Source organism: Typopeltis vanoorti, chromosome 20 (assembly GCF_054136105.1).
Source record: "Typopeltis vanoorti isolate ZY-2024b chromosome 20, IOZ_Tvanoo_1.0, whole genome shotgun sequence".
NCBI lineage: Eukaryota > Metazoa > Arthropoda > Arachnida > Uropygi > Thelyphonidae > Typopeltis > Typopeltis vanoorti.
In genome coordinates, this window is record NC_143568.1 from 108863384 (window position 1) to 108886973 (window position 23590).

At 35.0% G+C, this 23590-nt stretch overlaps 2 protein-coding genes across 2 annotated transcripts in view; one reads left to right on the top strand and one right to left on the bottom strand.

Annotated features, from left to right (window-relative positions):
* Window positions 1-10891, bottom strand: part of LOC150095782 (mediator of RNA polymerase II transcription subunit 13-like) — a 115469-nt gene extending 104578 nt beyond the window's left edge. The window contains exons 1-2 of the mRNA XM_090410097.1: window positions 10584-10891; window positions 1689-1850 (exon numbers count right to left, since the gene is read on the bottom strand). Coding sequence (XP_090266223.1) covers window positions 1689-1850; window positions 10584-10866 — 445 coding nt within the window. The 5' untranslated portion in view covers window positions 10867-10891. The remainder of the gene's footprint in view (window positions 1-1688; window positions 1851-10583) is intronic.
* Aldh7A1 (aldehyde dehydrogenase 7 family member A1) overlaps window positions 1-23590 on the top strand; it is a 453020-nt gene that overhangs the window by 402448 nt on the left and 26982 nt on the right. The gene's annotated exons all lie outside the window — the stretch shown is intronic.

The window sequence follows — 23590 nt, forward strand, 5'->3', positions numbered from 1 at the left end:
CCTCTCTTTAATACTCATAAATAATAAGTCGCTATAAATTTAAACGTCTATTTAAAGAAAGTGCTGAAGCCTTACTTCAACGCCCTAACTTGAATCAAAATGACTGTATATCTTTATCAAAAATTTGGGAAAGTTTAATCAGGATAACACATTAGAGAAAGATTAATTAAGACTTTTAATTCCTACATTAGTCTAATGTTATTTATAAATTAAGATTATTATATGAATTTGTGAATTAATATCTTTAATTTAATCACTACTCTGATAAAAAATGCTATCTTTAATACTTAGCGATATAACATCACGTGGCTCGTTCTACTTTTGAATGATCAATTGTTGGTATTCCACCTTGTTAAAAACTGTTCCTATGCACTGAAGATAGTCTGTTATTTTCAGACTGAAATATTTGGCAAATTAAAATATAATATTCTTGTGTAAACGTGTTTATATGCTATAATCTTAATGTCACAAGTGTCTCTAAAGAATCAAGGTACATAACAATGACTTATTTGGGATTGATTATTGCTACATAAGGAGCAGATATTTGGTTTCAGCATTGCTGTCTTTAGCTGCAGCTAGTCTTCCAGGAGAGTGTTCATCATTTGCACTGCTTTATAACTTCCATATCACTATATGGCTTTTCTCCTGAGTATATATGCTACTTTATAAGTTGCTTCAGTCATTACTTGAAATAACTGTTGTTGGTTTTATTAACATTTTATGTTTATAAGTATAGATTTTATTGGTTCTCCTTCCAATTTTGCATATTTGTTGTCTTTATGTGTGCCATAATGCTGATGAGCATTGTATCTTTTCACTGTTGAAATCACAGCATCACAAAGTAAGCAACATTTGATCATTGACTGCAAGCGTGTAGTATTGCATCTCCTATTCTTTATTAACTCCATTCTCCTTAATTGTTCTATTTTCATATTTGGCATATTTAAGATATCAAATAAATTTTAAAAAATCAATAAATGAACTAAATGAAAACTTCTACTCATCCAGTATATATGACATATGACAGCACTACAATATAGCAACACATGCTAAAACTAAATAGCTTTTTTTTTTTTTTAATCAAATTGACATAGTGCCAGACACTCATGGTTGTTATATTAATTGACAAATTAATATAATACGATTGTGCGCTAACCACTAAACAACTGATAGATCAATAATAGCGAATGATTTTTTTAACACTGTGCTTTAAAAATAATGATTTTTTAAATCATTATTTTCAAAGCACAGTGTTAAAATTGTATTTTTAAAATACAATTAATTAAAATATATGGTATTTAAGAATTTATAATTTGTAAACAATGAAGATACATAATTAACAAAATATCAAAAAGGCTGTATATGTGCCTTAGGGCTGCAGGTTCCCCATTCCTGGTCTAACCTCATATGCACAATCCACAAGCCAGATATCACTTCGGTTATCCAGCCCACCAGATTCTTTCAAATGTTTCCTTAATTTCTCTGAAACATGGTTATCATATCCTAGCACAGTTGTCAATGATCTAATCACTTTAATAATTTGATAACCCATAAACTTTATCTTAATCTCTTCATTAGTTTCATTGACCACCTGTAGGAAATTACCATTAATATATAATATAATAGATAATACAGCAAGAAGAATGTTCAATGGGACTGACAATATTTTAGATGTTTGAGATATTTACCAGGATCTGATGATTTGAAAGTACAACGGTCTTTATCTTGTCCCTCTGCATTTGACATCACAGGTGATGGTACAGATGAAACTTTCTCAGGAGGCTTCATAGCAGGAGGGATAAATGTATCCAAGAGTGTTTTATCTAACGTTTGGGTTGATAAATGGGGCGCTGAAGGAAAAAAGAAGAAAATAAATAAATAAAAAAGTATTCATATGATGTAATTAACAACAAAGAAATAAATATATGCAGCCCCATGGAAATGGCATTGCATCCATAGCACTAGGCTGAAGAAAGACTTATAAGTTTGATTCTAGTTGCTGATAAGTAGTAAGTATTTCTCTAACTGGTTTCTGAGGTCAATCTCTGGTACTAACATGCAGTTTTTTTTTCATCTCAGAAATTAGGGTTTTCAAACCTACTACTCAAGAAAAATTGAAGACCTCACACTATTTCAGACAATAAAGTATAGGTTAGAGACCACAAGATGATGAAAGTTTTCTGCTGTACTGCCTGCCCTGAATGCCTATTGAAATAATCAATACCCTTGGGCCAGTATCTCTGATGGCCGAGGGTGAAGTGTGGCTGCCTACCAGTCTTCAAAAGTTAGTAACGGCTGCACCTACTCCTGTTACAGGATATAGGGTTTTTAGTTTAGCATATACAGTCAGACTTATTTCACTGTCAAAAAACAGTGACCATCTAGAATGGTGAGTCTGAATCTGACAAATGAATTCCTACTGTATATGCTAAACTAAACTATATTATTGTCCAAATTGTGTTCAAAACCAGTTCTAAGTTTTGAACATGGAAACAATTAACAGTGAAGAGCTTCCTTCCATAGTTCATTGATAATGTCCTCTGATTAGAAAGACTTGGGCTTGAATCTTGAAAAAGAGGCATAAGCAGAAACCAAATGTTTTTTTGAAAAAGAGAATGGAGTGAGTCTTTAAGATACATTTAACAAATAATTAGATTACCCTTTCCTAGTAATCAAGCTTTTTAGGAAAAGTGCTTGGCGCACTAACTACATCAAATACAAGAACAGTATTAAAGTATTGCAAATTTGGGATTTATATAGTGAAAGGTGTATGAGTGTGAATTAATGTGTTAAGTGGAAAAGGATATCTAGTTTTTTGGAAGTGGAGAGAGATGTAAATCAGCCTCATAAGAAATATTTAAACTTAGATGGAAATCTGGATTTTATTAACCTTCTCTCTGTGTATAGGGGTGCAAACACACCCCAGGCTAATAAAAACATAAATAAAAAGTTGCCAATGGAAAATTTTCAAAGTTTTCTTAGGAACACAATTTGAAAAAATTTTCCTTGAAATTGGTGAATTTGAATGTAGTAGTAAGGCTTCAAAGGCACCTGAGTGCTTAACCATGAGATATCAACTGGACCACTTCAAGCCTTCGCATATGCCACGACAAGGTAGAGCGCCGTAGTAGAGTCTAAAGAAATTGTCACGGACCCTCTCCATATAAACAGTAACCTCAGCTACAATTTACTGGACTCATTCAGCTCTGCTGTCAGATATTGGCACGCTCATGAAGCCACATGCACACAGGTGTCTAACAATAAAACTTTAACTCGGACTGTAGCTCCAGTTCAAAGTTAACTGTGGTTTATAGTCGAATTTATATTAGATATATGAAGAGCCAAATGCTTCAATTTGGTGACATATGACTTGTTTAAGTTAAGGGATATTACATCCCATATCGTTTCTTAGCCGAATAAGAAACTCAAAGAGTTTCATGCCGAATATAGTAGAAACTATATAAAGTTCGGCGATTCCAAGCGTAAGCAAATACCTGGATACTGCAGCAACTGACCCTTAAGGTAGTGCAAGCTGAGGCAACTCATGTCAAAGGTGGAGCAAGCTCTGATCACTATTCTTGATATTTATCCATAATGTGAACTTAGCTCCTAGGAGCTTGCCTCAGCTTGCACTACCTTAAGGGTCAGTTGCTGCAGTATCCAGGTATTTGCTTACACTTGGAATCGCCGAACTTTATATAGTTTCTAGTATATTCGGCATGAAACTCTTTGAGTTTCTTATTCGGCTAAGAAACGATATGGGATCTAATATCCCTTAACTTAAACAAGTCGAGTTTATAGTTTTATAGTGACTCAATGTGTTTATTTATAGTGTTTTTATTGCCTTTCTATGTTCTCTCATGCCTGAAGAAGTCGGCCACTCCGATGAAATGTTGCGTAATTAATAAATTTAATTGTTTGTTCTAATTCTCGATCTCAGTCAGTACAGAATAGTATGAACATATCTCAATTCCGAGTTAATACAACAAATCATCATATATACAGGAACACCTTGTACAGCGTGATTAACTGGTTCCAAGAAGAGTCCGCGCTATGCAAATCCGCAATGTTCGAGGTCTATTTATAAAGGTTTTCAATTTAATTTGTTTATTATAAAAATTTAGGATAATGAAAATCTTCAAAAATGAAACAAAAATGTTATTTTTATTAACTGAATAACAAATAAAATCCTTTTAATCTGATATAAAAGTTGTAGAAAACAAAACAAATATTGCTTTTAGCATATTTTAGCATACAGTAATTTACTTTTTGATTCTGCCAGAGAGGCATGTGGTGAGGTTGTTTGTAAGGATAAAAAAATCAGAACTCCCTGGTGGACACAGGAAGTTAAAGAGGCAGTGAAGGAAAAGAAGAAAGCATACCAAAAGTTCCTGGCAAATAAGTCAGCTTTTGCTCTTAGAGAATATAGAGACAAATGCAAGAATGCTAAACACTGTGTAAAACTAGCTAAACAAAAGTCATGGGAGGACTTTGGCAAGAATATAGAAAATAAATATCAAGAAGGTGGCAAAATATTCTGGAGGTTGTTGAAGAAACTTAAGAATGGAGGAAAGAGTGCTGTAAAAGGAATTAGAGATGATAAAGGTGACATGAAAACGGGAGAAAAAGATATCCTTGAAGTATGGAGTAATTACTTTGAAAAACTGCTAAATGAAACAAGCAGTGATGACAGCACAGTGGTAAAAAACACTGACCAGGCATGCAGTCAGGAATACATATCCATACTTGAAGTAGAAAAAGCCATCAAAGGCTTGAAATGTGGAAAGGCAGCAGGAGTAGATGATATTCGACCAGAAATGCTGAAGTATGGTGGTATAAGAGTATTACAGTGGCTGCACTGCATAGTTCAGAAAGCCTGGACAGAGGGACGAATTCCCGATGATTGGAGTAGAGCTCTCATAGTACCCATATATAAAAAGGGAAATAAAACTGAATGTGAGAATTACAGAGGTATTTCTCTACTGAGTGTTCCTGGCAAGATCTATGCAAGTATACTTGAGAAACGGTTGAGAAGAATTGTGGAAGAAAAGCTTGGTGAAGAACAAGCTGGATTCAGGCCAAATAGAGGCTGTCAGGATCAGATCTTCACTCTACGACAAATAGTCGAGAAAGCATGGGAATATAACAAAGATCTGTATCTAAGTTTTGTCGATCTGGAAAAGGCATATGACAAGGTGCCAAGAGAGAAGCTATTCAATACGCTGCAGTTATATGGTGTGAATAGGGCATTATACCAAGCAATACTTAGTCTTTATTTGAGTTGTAAGTCAGCAGTCAGAATTGAAGGAAGTACAGGAAGATGGTTTAATGTTAAATCTGGTATCAGACAAGGATGTACATTATCCCCTCTGTTATTCATTATCTATATGGATCACATTATGAAGGAAAGTGGTATTAAACATGATATCAAAATTGGAGATGTTAATGTCAGCTCTTTGCTTTATGCAGATGATGTTATACTTCTAAATAAATCTGCTACAAGTCTGCAAGATTCTCTGACTAAATTGAATAGCTGTTGTAATAGGTATGGTATGAAGGTCAGCAATAAAAAGACAAAGACAATGAAAATAGGCAGAATCATTGAAAATGTCAACTGTGCTGTGAATGGAGAACCTGTGGAACAAGTAAAACATTTCAGCTATTTAGGCACGATTTTTACTGAAGATGGTAAATTAAATATAGAAATAGACAACAGAATCAGCAAAGCTGGTATCGTGGGAAGTCAATTGAATAAATTCATATGGAATAAGAAAGAAATTAGTCGGAACACTAAATTAGCTGTATACAAGACAGTGTTCAAACCAGTTTTAACTTATGGATCTGAGAGCTGGGTCAGAAGTAAAACACTTGACGAAAGACTAGAGACCACAGATATGAGAGTCCTGAGAAAGATTATAGGCGTGAACAGATGGCAACAATGGCAATATCATATTAAAAACGAGGATATTAGGAAAGAACTTGACATTGTCAGCATCCAGGAATGCGTTAGCAGAGCTAATCTCAGGTGGTATGGTCACTTAAATAGAATGGGCGAGGAAAGATTAGCAAAACAAGTGTTCTCTGCCAGGGTGGCAGCAAAACGACCCAGAGGAAGGCCAAGATATAGGTGGATTGATACGATACAAAGTGCTTTAGACGATAGAAATATAAGATCTGATAATGTTGGAGTCTTGACAAGTAACAGACTGATTTGGAGGAAAATTGTAGATAGGAAATTAATAATGATGTAATTTTTTTCATGTAGTACTATCATATCCTGTACACCCCTTGAGGGTACATGGCAGGAATTTGATGATGATGATGATGATGATAATTTACTTTTTACTAAAGTAGTCTTTTAGTGTTCGTTGAACCATCCTTGTCTGCTTTGTCTCTTCAAGTACTAGATCTCTATAGCATTTGATGGCATTATTGAGACTTTGTCTCTTGGATGCTTCTTTCCAAATTCAGGTCAGCATTTATGAGAAAGTCGGAAGCTTTGTCAATTTTTCTCACAAAAGTTGAAAGGTTAGCAAAGGAAAATTCTTCAATCATGACATCATTGGGGTCATCTTCTGTTTCATAGGATCGTTGTTGTTCCAACTCCAAAAGGGTTTCATCATCCAGATCATTTGAATGAGAATCAATACATTTGTTCACATTGTTACAATCGAAACTTGTAAAACCAAGATATTTGCCAATCTGCACAATTTCTGTTGAGATTTCCTCTTTCTGTGTTGCAAAGGCAACAAAGTCCTTTGAACAATGCAGCAAGATATTATGCCATATGGCTCTCATGTTGCTTTGAGTTACCTCTTGCCAAGATTCATAAATATTTTGAATGGCATCTTTTATGTTAAATTTCTTCCAAAATTCACTCAAAGTCCAAGAATCTTCTTCTTCTGCTGCAGCTTTAATAGCTTGAGCAAAAGTTAGTCTTAAATAGTAAGCCTTGAAAGTGGAGATAACGCCTTGATCCATCGGCTGCAGAATTGACGTTGTGTTTGAAGGGGAAAAAATGAATCTCGACATTTTCATCTAAGTCAGTCAATAGAGTTGGATGGTCTGGCGCATTGTCTAATAAAAGAAAAATTTTAAAAGGAATTCTTTTTACAATAGCTTTTAACTTCAGGGCAAAAACAAGTTTTAAACCAGTCTTCGAAAATGGAACGAGTCACCCACGCTTTTTTATTCAAATGCCAATGAACAAGTAAATTGTTCTTTATAAAGCCCTTAAGAGCTCTTGGGTTTTCTGCTCTGTACACTAACAGTGGCTTCAATTTTAAATCACCTGATGCATTACCTCCTAGTAAAAGTGTCAATCGGTCTTTTGACACTTTATACCCAGCTTGTGTTTTTTCCTTCTCTGCTAGAAATGTGAGTGATGGCATTCTTTTCCAGAACAAGCCAGTCTCGTTAACATTAAAAATTTGATCATCTGTGTAGCCTTCCTTCTCAATAAGCTCCTTCAATTCATTGGGAAATAATTCTGCAGTTTTAGTGTCAATACTTGTGCTTTCACCTTGGATTCTTACGTTATGGAGTCCCATACGCTTTTTGAAATTGTAGAACCACCTGCGTCTTGCTATAAAAGTTTCACTGGTTGTACCTCCTTCATTTTCACTTTCATTTTCTTTTATTTTGTCATATAGACTTGTTGCTTTTGCCTGGATTATCATTTGACTCAAAGGAATCTTTTTCTGATTACAATCTTCAATCCAGATCAATAGAAGGCGTTCCATATTTTCCATTGTAGAAGATCGATTTCTCGTGATCACTTTTGACATATAAGGAGCGGAGCTCATTCCATGTTGTTTAATCTTTTCTTTCATTTTCGAAAATTGAAAATGTCATCCAGGCGTTCTTATTTGCTGTATAATCAACGGGAAGTTTCTTTATGTTTTTAAAGCATCTAGGCTTTGCCGATTTTCCAATTACAAGAAGCTTTCTTTTATCGCTACCGGTCATGTTCGCACAAACTAAAACTGTGAGTCTATTTTTGATAAGTTTTCCGCCAATGCACTTTTTGTTTTTAAATCTAAAAGTTTTACTGGGCGTTAAATTATAAAAAAACACTGCTTTGTCTGCATTATAAATATTGGCATTAAGAATGTATGGCCGGACATCAAACCTTTGTTTGATGTCCGGCCATACATTCTTGATCCAGTCAGAAACAACGTTTTTGTCAACGGACAACACCTCGCCACTTACTTTTGCAAAGACAATATTGTTTTTCTGTTCGTAAAGCGATCAATCCACCCACTGTTGCATTTAAAATCGCTATAACCTAGTTGAACAGCAAAATTGGTTCGCTAATAGGTAAGCCAGCGGTTCTTTGCACTTTAAACCACAAAAGAAGTGCCTCGTCAATGTCACTTTTATTACACTTTTTAAGTTTTTTATACACTTCGATAAATTGTTTTCAAAAGCTTTCAGTCAACTTGCGATTCTCCCAAATTGTTGATATTGTAGATGGGGACAAACCATACTTCTTTGCTACTGTCAGATTTGATTGGCCACTTTCCACCTCCTGTATAACTTCTACTTTTTCGGAAACCGATAAAATTTTCCGTTTGACTTCCGACATTTTCCCACAACCAGCAAATGCGTACCTACGAAATGTCAATAAAGGAACGACTAACGTGTATTATTTGTTCGTTATTCCCGTGAAACGAATTCTTAGTAAACATGAAATACATGCATTAAATCAAATGTAATTCAAATATACCTTCAAAATTATCCGTTATAAACGTGAATTCGCTGTAACTGTGATCGTTATAACCGAGTTCTACTGTATTTGACTAATTACTCTGTTATTCCATATAAATTTATTCAGTTAACTTCTTACCACACCAGCTTTGTTGATTCTGTTGTCTATTTCCATATTTAATTTACCATCTTCACTAAAAATTGTGCCTAAGTGGCTGGAATGTTTTACTTGTTTTATAGGTTCTCCATTCACAAAGCAGTTGATATTTTCAATGCTTCTGCCTATTTTCATTGTCTTTGTTTTGTTATTGCTGACCTTTATACCAAATCTATTACAACAGTTATTCAATTTATTCAGGGAATCTTGCAGACTTGTACTGGATTTATTTAGAAGTATAACATCATCAGCATAAGGTAAAGAGCTGAGATTAACATCTCCAATTTTGATATCAGGTTTAATACTACTTTCCTTCGTAATGTGATCCATATAGATAATGAATAACAGATGGGATAATGTACATCCTTGTCTCACACCAGATTTAACATTAAACCATCTTCATGTACTTCCTTCAATTCTAACTGCTGATTTACAACTCAAATAAAGACTAAGTATTGCTTGATATAATGCCCCACTGACACCATACAACTGCAGAGTTTTGAATAGCTTCTCTTTTGGCACCTTGTCATATGCTTTTTTCCAGATCTACAAAACTTAAATACAGATCTTTGTTATATTCCCATGGCTTCCCAACTACTTGTCATAAAGTGAAAACCCGATCCTAACAGCTCTATTTGGCCTGAATCCTGCTTGTTCTTCACCTAGCTTCCCTTCTACAATCCTTCTCAAGTATACTGGTATAAATCTTACCAGGAACACTCAGAAGAGAAATACCTCTGTAATTCTCACATTCAATTTTATTTCCTTTTTTATATATGGGTACTATGAGAGTTCTACACATTACATAACACACAATACAAAATGATGGTACAACATGACAGAACTTCATATGTGTACACATGAATGACCAAAACTTTATAGGAAGGATGACATGTAATTTGTTTTCTATCATAGTAATTTATTGCACTACCATAATAACACAACTCTCAAGTGAATATACAAATGGTTAATAGCTGATTAATGAGGTTGAAATATAATTCTATACCTCTAACAAATTTAAACATACCAACCAATCATAGAAATTATCTTAATTATTCGTTACTTATATATATGCAAAGATATAATTTGTATGGTGCTCAGCATGAACCTATTAAATTTCTGTCCTGTATTAAATTAAAATGAGGTACATTATGAATAAAAGACAAACTAAAATGTAACTGAAGGCAAAATTGACACAATGAAGAAAGTTTTTTTAAAGATAGAACCAAAAGTAAAGGAACCCTAAATGAAGATTTAAATTATAAAAAATATTGTTTTTATAATTTGATTTTATAGGTTTCATACTATGCAAAATATAAAAATAATGCCAAATTACAATACTCAAAAAGATAAGAATAATAATAAGAAAAAAATAAATAAGACAGTTCTATTACTGCACAAGAAGTTGTTTGTTCATGCTTAAAACATTAACACATGTGATTAAAAAAAAAAAAAAAACTGGATGCAAAAACATTTTTGAAGTCTACATGAATGGAAAAAAATAAAAAAAAATAAATAAAATAAGCTGAACTTCATAACCTTTCTTAAATAATATTTGTAGCATTAAAATTATTCTGATATTAATCAGCTGAAGAAAACCAGAAGAGCACAATTATATGTAAAATTGTTGTCATTAATTCAAGACTAAAATGAATATCCATATATGAAAAATTACATTAACCAAATAATTTTAATGAGAAAAACAATTCTGGCTCACCTAAATGGTGACGACAAACTTGGGCATATAGTTTTAACTTGCTGGCAACAGGACCATCACCAATGGCATTAAACCACTCATCAACTGGCTGATCTGCTAAAGTTTTGGTAGCTGTTTTTCCAACTCTTAAAATTCCATCCCGAAGAACTTTAGTTATTGGACAATGCCTACCTAATTTGCAGAGCTCATACATACTGCTTAACTCTTTGAAGAAGGCTTTTACATGATTGAGGATGAAATCACTATCTGGTGTTACAACAATGTAAGCTACATCTCGACACATAGAATAAGGTTCTAACAGAAGTTTATCCTAAGGGAATAGAATGGAAGAAAGAATATCTAAAATAAGTTTATTTGAAAAAAATTCAGTATTATTAAATGCATCAATATATAGCATATTTATTATGTGCTGAAAGAAGTGAAGGGGATTATATCTATGCAGTGGTTTATTAGCAAAGAAAAATTACAAATATACAGGGTGGTTCAAAATTTCACGTACAAACTTTGAGGGGGAGGTAGAGAACATCAAAATCAACCATATTCACATAGGAAAGCATGACTCGAAACACCACCAGAAGGTACTAACAGGGACACATAGATACAGAAATAACATAAGGCAGTAAGTAGTGTAAAAAAATCTTATTAGGCACAACTGAACAGTTGAATAGTATGGTTTCACATCAGGTGCTCAAAGTTACGACCATTAGCAGTGATGCATATCTGACACCGCACTAAAGTAGTCTTTTAGTGTTCGTTGAACCATCCTTGTCTTCTTTGTCTCTTCAACTAGATCTCTGTAGCATTTGATGGCATTATTGAGACTTTGTCTCACTTTGATGCTTCTTTCCAAATTCGAGTCGGCATTTATGAGAAAGTCGGAAGCTTCGTCAATTTTTCTCACAAAAGTTGAAAGGTCAGCAAAGGAAAATTCTTCAACCATGACATCAGTGGGGTCATCTTCTTCTTCTGCTTCATAGGCTCGTTGTTGTTCCAACTCCAAAAGGATTTCATCATCCAGATCGTTTGAATGAGAATCAGTAAATTTGTTCACATTGTTACAATCGAAACTTGTAAAACCAAGATATTTGCCCATCTGCTTGAACAATGCGGCAAGATATTATGCCATACGGTTCTCATGTTGCTTTGAGTCACATCTTGCCAAGATTCATAAATATTTTGAATGGCATTTTTTATGTTAAATTTCTTCCAAAATTCACTCAAAGTCCTAGAATCTTCTTCTGCTGCAGCTTTAATAGCTTGAGCAAAAGTTCGTCTTAAATAGTAAGCCTTGAGAGTGGAGATAACACCTTGATCCATCGGCTGTAGAATTGATGTTGTGTTTGGAGGGAAAAAATGAATCTTGACATTTTCATCTAAGTCAATCAATAGAGTTGAATGGCCTGGCACATTGTCTAATAAAAGAAAAATTTTAAAAGGAATTCTTTTTACAATAGCTTTTAACTTCAGGGCAAAAACAAGTTTTAAGCCAGTCTTCGAAAATCGAACGAGTCACCCATGCTTTTTTATTCGAAAGCCAATGTACAGGTAAATTGTTCTTTGTAAAGCCCTTAAGAGCTCTTGGGTTTTCCGCTCTGTACACTAGCTGTGGCTTCAATTTTAAATCACCTGATGTATTACCTCCTAGTAAAAGTGTCAATCGATCTTTTGACACTATACCCAGCTTGTGTTTTTTCCTTCTCTGCTAGAAATGTGCGCGATGGCATTCTTTTCCAGAACAAGCCAGTCTCGTCAGCCTTAAAAATTTGTTCATCTGTGTAGCCTTCCTTCTCAATAAGCTCCTTCAATTCATTGGGAATTAATTCTGCAGTTTTAGTGTCAGCACTTTCACTTCACCTTGGATTCTTACGTTATGGAGTCCCATACGCTTTTTGAAATTGTAGAACCACCCACGACTTGCTATAAAAGTTTCATTGGTTGTACCTCCTTCATTTTCGCTTTCGTTTTCTTTTATTTTATCATATAGACTTGTTGCTTTTGCCTGGATTATCATTTGACTCAAAGGAATCTTTTTCTGATTACACTTTTCAATCTAGATCATTAGAAGGCGTTCCATATTTTCCATTGTAGAAGATCTATTTCTCGTGATCGCTTTTGACATATAAGAAGCGGTGCTCATTCCATGTTGTTTAATCTTTTCTTTGCTCTGAATAATTGTTCGTACAGATGACTCATTCATTGAATTCTCCGTGCTATTTTAGCAAACGAAGCGGCATTCTCGTGATATTTTATAATTTCAAGTTTCTTCTCTAATGTCAGCCAATTGCGTTTTTTTCACTCATACTTAAATAATAAAAATAAAAAAAATATTAAATATTAATATTAATGTAAATAATAAAATGCTTCGGGGGAAAAACGTGTCTACGTGAGAGCCAATCGAATAACTACTGCATGAACGTGGCTCTCGACTGTCACTTGCGGCACCCGGGAGTTGCCGGTCAGTGTTGACAATCTTAGTGTATGTAATAATAAAAACCACGTTAGACCAAAAACTGCGCTATACAAGGTATTCCTGTACATTTTTAATAAGGAAATGTAAAAATATTCATAATTTAATACTAATGTATCTCTACATTAGTATTCTATAAGTTTTGGTTTCATAACCACATATAGTCAGCACTCGCAATGTGGCCAATAAAAAATTAATATTTAAGTTTAAAGAAATAATGTAAAGTATTTGAGATGAAGTGAATTGTACTTACAAGATATCTGATAGTTGTAATATTTTCAATGTTTTTTATTTGTAATTCATAAGTGGTAGGTGTACTGTGATATCTGCCATTCATCATAAATATTTTTGCTTTTTTGTCTCTTTTTGCTAATGACGCGTCGTGTCAGCCATTACTAACTTATCGCATACTGCTTAGTGAACAAGGGCACATGCTCACCGAGGAAGTTTATATGCGATTGACAAGTTATACACAGAAGAATATCACAGAATCTCGGACATTAGACATACGAGAATAGGGTGTGTATGTGGGAAGGGGTTGATGGACAGACACCACAGAATGCCATATGGTGGAGTGGAATCTAGGAGAATGATGATGACTAGTTGAGTACCTCAGGGTTTGGTACAAGGGCTACTACTCTTTAATTTGTATATCAGTGACATAGCGAAGATTTAAGAGGGAATATTGATGGACAGCATAGATTTGATAAAGAGAGGTCATGTTTTAGTAATCTACTACTTGTTACAATAAGGTGACGCTACCTTGGACAGAGGAGAGGAATGCACAGTAGTATACTTAGATTTCTCAAAGACTTTTGATAGATTACCTCATGATAAGTTGATAGTCAAACTAGAGCATATGGGGTTGAATATTAGATTAGTGCTTTGGATTGGAGACTGGCTATCTGATAGGTATCAACAAGTTGTGTATGGGGGAGCGATATCCAGGAAAAGGAAAGTCACTAGCGGTGTGTCTCAGGGGTCTGTTTTAGGGCTGTTACTGTTTAACTTGTACATTAATGATATTGGTGAAGATTTGGATGGAGATATTCAGTTGTTTGCAGATGATACAAAGTTGCGAAGAACCATGAAGAGTAGAGAAGATGTGGCCTTACAAGACTTGAATAAATTGGGTGATTGGACACGGGAATGAGAATGCGAGTTCAATGCTGCAAAATGTAAGGTTTTAAAATTTGGAAAACAAAGATGGGATGCAGAATTTATGTTTGGTGAGGATATATTGTCGGAGGTGGAGGAAATCTGGAGGGGTGATAGTGGATGAGGATCTGAAATTTAGGGGACACATTGCCAAAATTGTGAAGACAACACAAAGGTTTCTGGGAATAATGCAGAGTACACTGACTTGTAGAAGTAGGGAGATTCTTGTTCCATTGTATAAGGCTTTGATTAGGCCACACATGGACTATTGTGCCCAGATTTGGTTACCTGGTTTTCAAAAGGACGAAGAGATGTTGGAAAGGGTCCAGAGGGGGACTGACCAAAGTAGTTTCTAACCTCTGGAATGTCGAGTATGAGGAAAGATTGAGAAGATGCAATTTTCAGAGTCTGGTGGACAGGAGGAAGAGGGGAGATATGATAGAGACCTGCAAGTTAGTAAGGGGTTGTTATAGGATCGGTGCTGGAGAGGTTCTACAGAAAATAGTGGGAGATCAGAGTAGAACCAGAGGTCATCCCTGGAAACTGTATAAAGATGGTGTGAGTAGGGGGGGGGTGAGAAGCAGGTTTTTTTCATGCAGAGTTGTGACTGATTGGAATGTCTTGCCTGAGAGTGTGGTGTCTGCAGAGAATTTGAGTGTGTTTTAAAGTATAGTATGATTAGCTGTGTGTATGATAAAAGGACTTCCCAGATGAGTCTTTGTCTCCATGGGGTCTTGGGCAATAATAATAATATTCAGTTATTTACTGATTATGTAAAACTGGAAAGAATAGTTGATAAAGGTGATGTAGATATCCTGCAGGATGATTTAAATAAATTGGCATCATGGGCATAGGATAATGATTGTCAGTTTAATGTTGTAAAATGTAATGTTATGCACTTTGGGTTGAAAAAATTGCATGTGGAGTATCATCTTGATGGTATTGGATTGCAGGACATTGATGAGGCTAGGGACTTAGGGATAATGGCAGACAGAGAGTTGAAGTTCAGAGGGTGTATTGCAAAATTTGGTAAAATAACTCAAAGGATTACTTGGATGTTGAAAAACACTTTAACAAGTAAAGATAAAAAACATATTATCCCTCTTTATAAGGCTATGATTCAGTCACATCTTGATGACTGTGCACAGATTTGGTCACCTGGGTTTCTTGGGGACCAGGAGATGTAGAAAGGATTTAGAGATAAGTGACCAATATGGTGACAGGTCTGTGGAATACTCCCTGCAAGGATAGGTTGAAGGTTTGTGGGTTAAGATATTAAAGGGGTTTTATAAAATTGATGCAAGTGAAATTTTTTAATATATGATAAATAGTCAGAGAACTAAGAGCCATTCATGGAAGTTGTAAGAGTGTGGTTAGTAGGGGTGTGTGGACCAGATGTTTTGCATGGAGAGTGGTGATGAGTGGAATGGATTTCCAGAATTGGTTGTGAGTTCCCTGATGGTGAATGGATTCAAGGAGAAGTATGATTAAGATTTCTGTGTATAATGGTTAATTTGGGTCTCCCATGATGAGTCTCTGGACTCCACAAAGATGTAAAATAATAATAATTAGGCACTGGCATCAGGCACTATCGGTGCCTAATGTACTTGAGACATTAGGCATTGACATACTCTTGAAATTTATTTTAAAATTAAAATAAAGTTTAACATAATATATTAGAAAGCATAAACATTATTATGGCATTTAGTTATAATATACCTATTATCAGACTAGTTCAGCAATAAAAACCTTCTTCTTATTATTATTACATGACACCTCCAGGAGTCCAAGGACTCATTGCAGGAGGGAACTCTATTCTACTTTGCTAAATACATCTCGCCCTCTCCACTACTACTTAATTCTCGTAATACAACACTAATACCTTCCACACCATCCACTGCCAACAGCAGTATTTTTTGTCTGTAAATTGCATGTGTTCTGAAGGCTGATTTGTCTGTATGCAGGATGAAAAATCCAAGTTTCCAGGAGAAAAAACTCTGCTACCTCTATGATATTGGCTAACTCGTCTTCAACTGAAAGAGCCAGCATTTCAGTTGATTCCCCTCGTCATGACGAGAATCGAACCCTGGACTTTTCCATTTGACGGGTTTGCAGTGTTTTTCCGCTGTCCTTCCAATTCTTATCAGATTGTGTGATTTCATTTAGACCAGGAATGTAACTGTGTATAGTAAAAACCTATCACTATCATCATCATCGAATTCCTGCCATTTACCCTCAAGGGGTGTGCAGGATATGATAGTACTACATGAAAAAATCACATCATTATTAATTTCCTATCTACAATTTTCCTCCAAATCAGTCTGTTACTTGTCAAGACTCCAACATTATCAGATCTTATATTTCTGTCGTCTAAAGCACTTTGTACAGTATCAATCCACCAATATCTTGGTCTTCCTCTAGGTTGTTTCGTTGCCAACCTGGCAGAGAACACTTGTTTTGCTAATCTTTCCTCGCCCATTCTGTTTAAGTGACCATACCACCTGAGATTAGCTCTGCTAACACATTCCTGGATGCTGACAATGTCAAGTTCTTTCCTAATATCTTCGTTTTTAATATGATATTGCCATTGATGCTATCTGTTCACGCCTATAATCTTTCTCAGGACTCTCATATCTGTGGTCTCTAGTCTTTGGTCAAGTGTTTTACTTCTGACCCAGCTCTCAGATCCATAAGTTAAAACTGGTTTGAACACTGTCTTGTATACAGCTAATTTAGTGTTCCGACTAATTTCTCTCTTATTCCATATGAATTTATTCAATTGACTTCCCACCATACCAGCTTTGCTTATTCTGTTGTCTATTTCTATATTTAGTTTACCATCTTCAGTAAAAATCGTGCCTAAATAGCTGAAATGTTTTACTTGTTCCATAGGTTCTCCATTCACAACACAGTTGACATTTTCAATGATTCTGCCTATTTTCATTGTCTTTGTCTTTTTATTGCTGACCTTCATACCATATCTATTACAACAGCTATTCAATTTAGTCAGAGAATCTTGCAGACTTGTAGCAGATTTATTTAGAAGTATAACATCATCTGCATAAAGCAAAGAGCTGACATTAACATCTCCAATTATGATATCCTGTTTAATACCACTTTCCTTCATAATGTGATCCATATAGATAATGAATAACAGAGGGGATAATGTACATCCTTGTCTCACACCAGATTTAACATTAAACCATCTTCCTGTACTTCCTTCAATTCTAACTGCTGACTTACAACTCAAATAAAGACTACGTATTGCTTGATATAATGCCCCATTGACACCATATAACTGCAGCGTATTGAATAGCTTCTCTCTTGGCACCTTGTCATATGCCTTTTCCAGATCGACAAAACTTAAATACAGATCTTTGTTATATTCCCATGCTTTCTCGACTATTTGTCGTAAAGTGAAGATCTGATCCTGACAGCCTCTATTTGGCCTGAATCCAGCTTGTTCTTCACCAAGCTTTTCTTCCACAATTCTTCTCAACCGTTTCTCAAGTATACTTGCATAGATCTTGCCAGGAACACTCACTAGGGAAATACCTCTGTAATTCTCACCTGCAGTTTTATTTCCCTTTTTATATATGGGTACTATGAGAGCTCTACTCCAGTCATCGGGAATTCGTCCCTCTGTCCAGGTTTTCTGAACTATGCAGTGCAGCCACTGTAGGACTCTTATACCACCATACTTCAGCATTCAGGTCGAATATCATCTACTCCTGCTGCCTTTCCACATTTCAAGCCTTTGATGGCTTTTTCTACTTCAAGTATGGATATGTATTTCTGACTGCATGCCTGGTCAGTGTTTTTTACCACTGTGCAGTCATCACTGCTTGTTTCATTTAGCAGTTTTTCAAAGTAATTACTCCATACTTCAAGGATATCTTTTTCTCCCGTTTTCATGTCACCTTTATCATCTCTAATTCCTTTAACAGCACTCTTTCCTCCATTCTTAGCTTCTTCAACAACCTCCAGAATATTTTGCCACCTTCTTGATATTTATTTTCTATATTCTTGCCAAAGTCCTCCCATGACTTTTGTTTAGCTAGTTTTACACAGTGTTTAGCATTCTTGCATTTGTCTCTATATTCTCTAAGAGCACAAGCTGACTTATTTGACAGGAACTTTTGGTATGCTTTCTTCTTTTCCTTCACTGCCTCTTTAACTTCCTGTGTCCACCAGGGAGTTCTGATTTTTTTATCCTTGCAGATAACCTCACCACATGCCTCTCTGGCAGAATCAATCAATGTTTTCTTCAATAATCTTTGTGTATTTTAGCCTGCAGTTCATATCTGAGAGCTGCTCAACTTTTATTCGCTTTAAAACTTTCTTACATGTTACCTGTCACTATTAATATACAATTAATTTTTGGTTTTTTGACATTAAGTATTATAATATGGTTTTCAGTTGAATAATTTTTCTGATACCAAAAGTGATGTTAATCTTAGTTCTTTACTTTATGCAAATTATGTTATACTTCTGAATAAATCCAGTACATGTCTGCAAGATTTCATGACTGAATTGAATAACTGTTGTAATAAATTTGGTATGAAAATTGACAATAAAAAAGACAGACAATGAAAATAGGCAGAAATATTGAAAACATCAACTGTATCCTGAGTGATGAACCTATAGAACAATTAAAATATTCTAGCTATATAGGCACGATATTTAGTGAAGATGGTAAATTAATATGGTAATAGACAACAGAATTATTAAAGCTGGTATGGTAGGAAGTAAGCTGAATAAATTTATATAGAATAAGAAAGAAATCAGTAAAAAAAAAAAAAAAAAAAAAAAAACCTAAATTAGCTGTATGTAAGACAAGTGTTCAAACCAATTTTAACTTAAGGCTCTGAGAGCTGGGTTAGAAATAAAACACTTGATCAAAGACTGGAGAGCTGTGATATTAGATTTCTGAGAAAGATTAATGGAGTGGACAAATGGCATTAATGGTAATATCACATTGAAAACGAGGATATTAAGAAAGAACTTGCCATTATTAGCATTCAGAAACATGTTAATAGAGCTGATCTTAGGTGGTATGTCACTTAAACAGAATGGGAGAGGAAAGATTAGCAAACCTACTAATCTGACAAAGTGTTCTTTGCCAGGTTAGCAGGAAAAAGATCCAGAGGAAGACCAAGATGTAGATGGATTGATAAAGTAAAAATAATGCCTTAAAAGACAGAAATATGTGATCTGATAATATTGGAGTCTTGACAGATACCAGATTAATTTGGCAGAAAATTATTGATTGGAAGTTAGTAATGGTGTAGCTTTTTCATGTAATACTACCATACTATCCTGTACCTCCCCCAAAGCGACATATCAAGAATTTGATGATGATGTATCATACTGGCATTTCTCATAAAATTTATAACAAATTCCCTCACCATAACAACAACAAAAAAAAGTTGCTACTAAAATCTGTTGTTCAAAATGAAATTCAGTATAACAAACCTTCTGGTATTTGTTTGCTGATGATGCAAAGATAGGGAGGGCAAAATTACAAAATGATTTGAATAGATTGGAAATCTGGGCAAACGAAAATGGCTGCCAGTTTAAATGCTAGTAAGTGTAAAGTTATGCACTTTGGCATGATTAGAGATCCAGCAGCATATTGAAGAGGCAAGGGATCTTGGTGTATTGGTGGATAAGAATTTAAAGTTCAAAGGTCACATAGCAAAAGTTGCAAATACAACTCAGAGGATGCTGAAGCGAACCTTGACATGTAAGGATAAGGAAGTAATTTTTGCCTCTTTATAAGGCTTTGATAAGACCACACTTGGATTAGTGTGCTCAGATTTGGTCTCCCGGCTTCCAAGGTGATAAAGAAGCTGTGGAAAGGGTGCAAAGAAGAGTTATAAAGATTATATCTGGATTATGGGATTTAGATTATGATGACAGATTGCGAGTGTGGATTACCGGCTGGTTAACAGGAGAAAGAGGGGTGATATGAATTTGGTGGATAAGGTCTATAAACTTTTGAATGGGTGTTATAGCATTTCAAATGATGAAATTTTTCGTTATATGGAAGGTGGGGAGAGAACATGGGGCATCCATGAAAGTTAAGGTTGTTCTCAGTCAAGAAAGAGGTAGGAGCTAGATTTTTCTTTCAGAGAGCAGTGAGTGAGTGGAATAATTTGCACTTTGGGATAGTGAATGCATCTAGTGTAAATGAATTTAAGGGAAGGTATGATAGCTGGGTTGGGTAATTTACAGCCTCCCTTGATGAGTCCTTGACTCCCTGGAGGTCTCGGATAATAATAATAATAACAATAACCAATTATTCCTGTAGTTCCCTACAAGTTTACTGTAGTGTGAGAGGTTAATATTTTTAAATTTTAAGAGATCGCAAAGTTCAAAGGTTTGATTAAAATAGTCTTCTTGCATCAAGCTTGTGATGTTTAAACTTTTTAAAAATTAACTTATTTACTATAATACCAATTATTATAAAATTCTCTCACTCACACGCACACACACACAGTTTTTAACTGTAATGAATAAATATTAGCAAGATATGTGACAAGGCTCAGTTATGTTTTTCTACAAATATTGCCAGTAGAACCAATACCCTTTTGCTGAAAAAAAAAAAAAAAGCCTGGGTTCATATTCTGTCTGCGATGTAAGCAAAATGTATAAGTTATTTTCAATTTGAAGGTCTTTTAGGGATAGAAGAATTTTTGTTTCCATCATATGATTAAAATTATAGAAATCAAGTTACTTGATCATAAGAGACTACTGGGCCTAAATACATGTGAAATATGTATAATGAGTGCTGGCTGATTGTGATTGATTAATGACCTTCATTTTAGTGAATTTTATATTTTATTCAAAATATGAAATTTAATTGAATTTATAATTGTAAAATCCATTTAATTCAAACTTCAGGGATAACATATCATCAGTGTTGAATAAATAAATTTGGAATTATAGGAAAATTTCTCAGTTATTGGTGATGTTTACATGTGATATGTTTTATAAATAAATAAATTTTAAAATAAATAAATATATATATAAATGATACCCCTATCCTGGAAAATTTTTTATATAACAGGGACTCTCTTGCCTCTTTCCACTCCCTTGGGACTCTACTAGTAGTGTTCATTGTGTATATTCTCTGGCATTGTTTGTCTGATTTGACCATTGTTTCTGATGGGAGAACTCTGCCATTTCTGTATGAGACTAGCTAACTCACTGTTATTCAGAGTCCTTATATAGGTTCTTTTGTAACCTAGATGGGATTCAAACTAAAGGCACTGTCATTAATGGACTTTTATCTCTGCATCCACATAGAGATTTCTCAATATCCTAAACACTCTCAGCCATCAGTATTCATTAAAATTATTCTTCTATAATCATTCTTTATTTTGTAAATTTCGTTAATTTCCTTACATAATATAATTTTGTCTTTCTCACTATAACAGTTAGTCACACTTCTTGTCTATGATATGTATTGCTCATGAGCCTACAGCTTAATGATGCTAATCATCCATTTAATCCCTATCTGATTTATCCTCCCTCCCTGGGTAGCAATCTGATACTGCTTTCCTTAAATACCATTTCACATGTTATACTAATATACTCTTTGAAGCAGTGCTGTGGGTTTGAGGGCAGATGGTCCGAGATTTTTTGTCCTTTTATAAGTTTGTCCAAGGGAGCACTCGTCCCATCGGACATTTCGTCCAAGAAGGTGAGGTGTGTTATATCTTGTTCATTCTACTTCTGTTCCTCCTGCAGGGAATTGATGAACCTTCAAAGTGATGGATGGTACACCACCATCAATTTGTCCCATCAGTCATTTTGTCCAACCTCAATTTGTTACTATATATTTCAAAAATTTTAACGTCAACTGACTATTATTAATGATCACAAGTTACTTATAACTCCTTGGAGTAATATAAAGAATTGTACAAATAGCAATGCTCTCTGTCCAATTTAGATTTTTCCACTCAGCAGTGAAAATGCAAGAGTGATTTTGAGCCATTTGTTTTAATTTGTACAAATTTCTACAAGATATGTATGTGAGCATTTAATAATAAAAAATCAAATAAGGAAACAACAGAATTAATTTGGAAATTGATGTGAAATGGTATGTGAAAACGAGCTAATGGATTTTCAGATCTGCAGAGTTTCGAGAATTTAGTCTTCCTCGACTGGGGGTTCACCTTCTTGACTGCAGGTACGTGTTGAATCTGTTTTCAGCCTTGTACTGAGGATATTGCTGTACTAGGGAGAAAATGCATTCTTTGTTACGTAGGTACCGGCTATTCACAGGAGCCCTGATGTTTCTTTGACCTCCAAGAAGGCGTGTTATATCTTGTTCGTTCTGCCTCTGTTCCTCCTCCAGGGAATCGATGAACCTCCAAAGTGATGGATGGTACACCACGATCAATTTTGGAATTTGTTATGCCAACCTTCTACAGAATTGTTGGTTCTCTGTGTCCCATTGATGATCAAGTCATGGACATTCCATACCTCGGGTGGAAAGCGAAGGTTCCCCTCAAGCTCGACACCCTCTGTTGTAAACACATTCAACATACTCTATCAGGTCTTCCGAAACACTCTTTGCAATGTGGTCAAATACCTCGAGTACGTCATCGATCGGCACAAATGGCAAGCCACCATATGTCACCAAATTGCCCAAGAAAAATGAAATAGACAACACTTTATATTTGCATTAGGAAATATCTCCTGTGAAGCATTCATATTCGCCAGTTGGAAATCCATCATAACAGTATGTAGATTCACAATGATTCCTGCTTGTTTTGCAGTATTGACAACATGCTGGTATATTGACCGATATGTAGTCTCAGTTTTTGTGGGAGTTCGAGCGTACACCAGAGGCATGACATGCTCTCGAAATATTCCATGCATAGTAAACAACTGAGCCAATTGTGAGGGCACAGTTTTAAATGTGCTATCGGAGAAGATAATGTCACTCGTTCCAAGTAATCTTAGGTTCTCCGTTGTGGCAAAAACAAGAAGACGATCCTGTCCTGTACACCAGAATCATAAAAAAGAAATCTGTCATGATTTAACGTTACTTGATATTCTTCCAGTATCTCAATGCCAACCAACTTGTAAGAGTACGAGGCCTTGCATTGTTCTGCCATCTATTGACTTGCCTCCGTAAACTATTCCTCTCCGGCAACATAAGTAATAAAATGATAACAATAATTTTGTATATAAAGCATTGGTTTACCCCTGTCACTCATCAAAATTTCCACCATATTCAGCACTGCCAAATTTTAAGGATAAATTTTAAAAAATTTTAACATCAGTTGACTATTATTAATGATCACAAGTTACTTATAACTCTTTGGAGTAATATGAAGAATTGTACAAATAGCATTGAACAAATAAG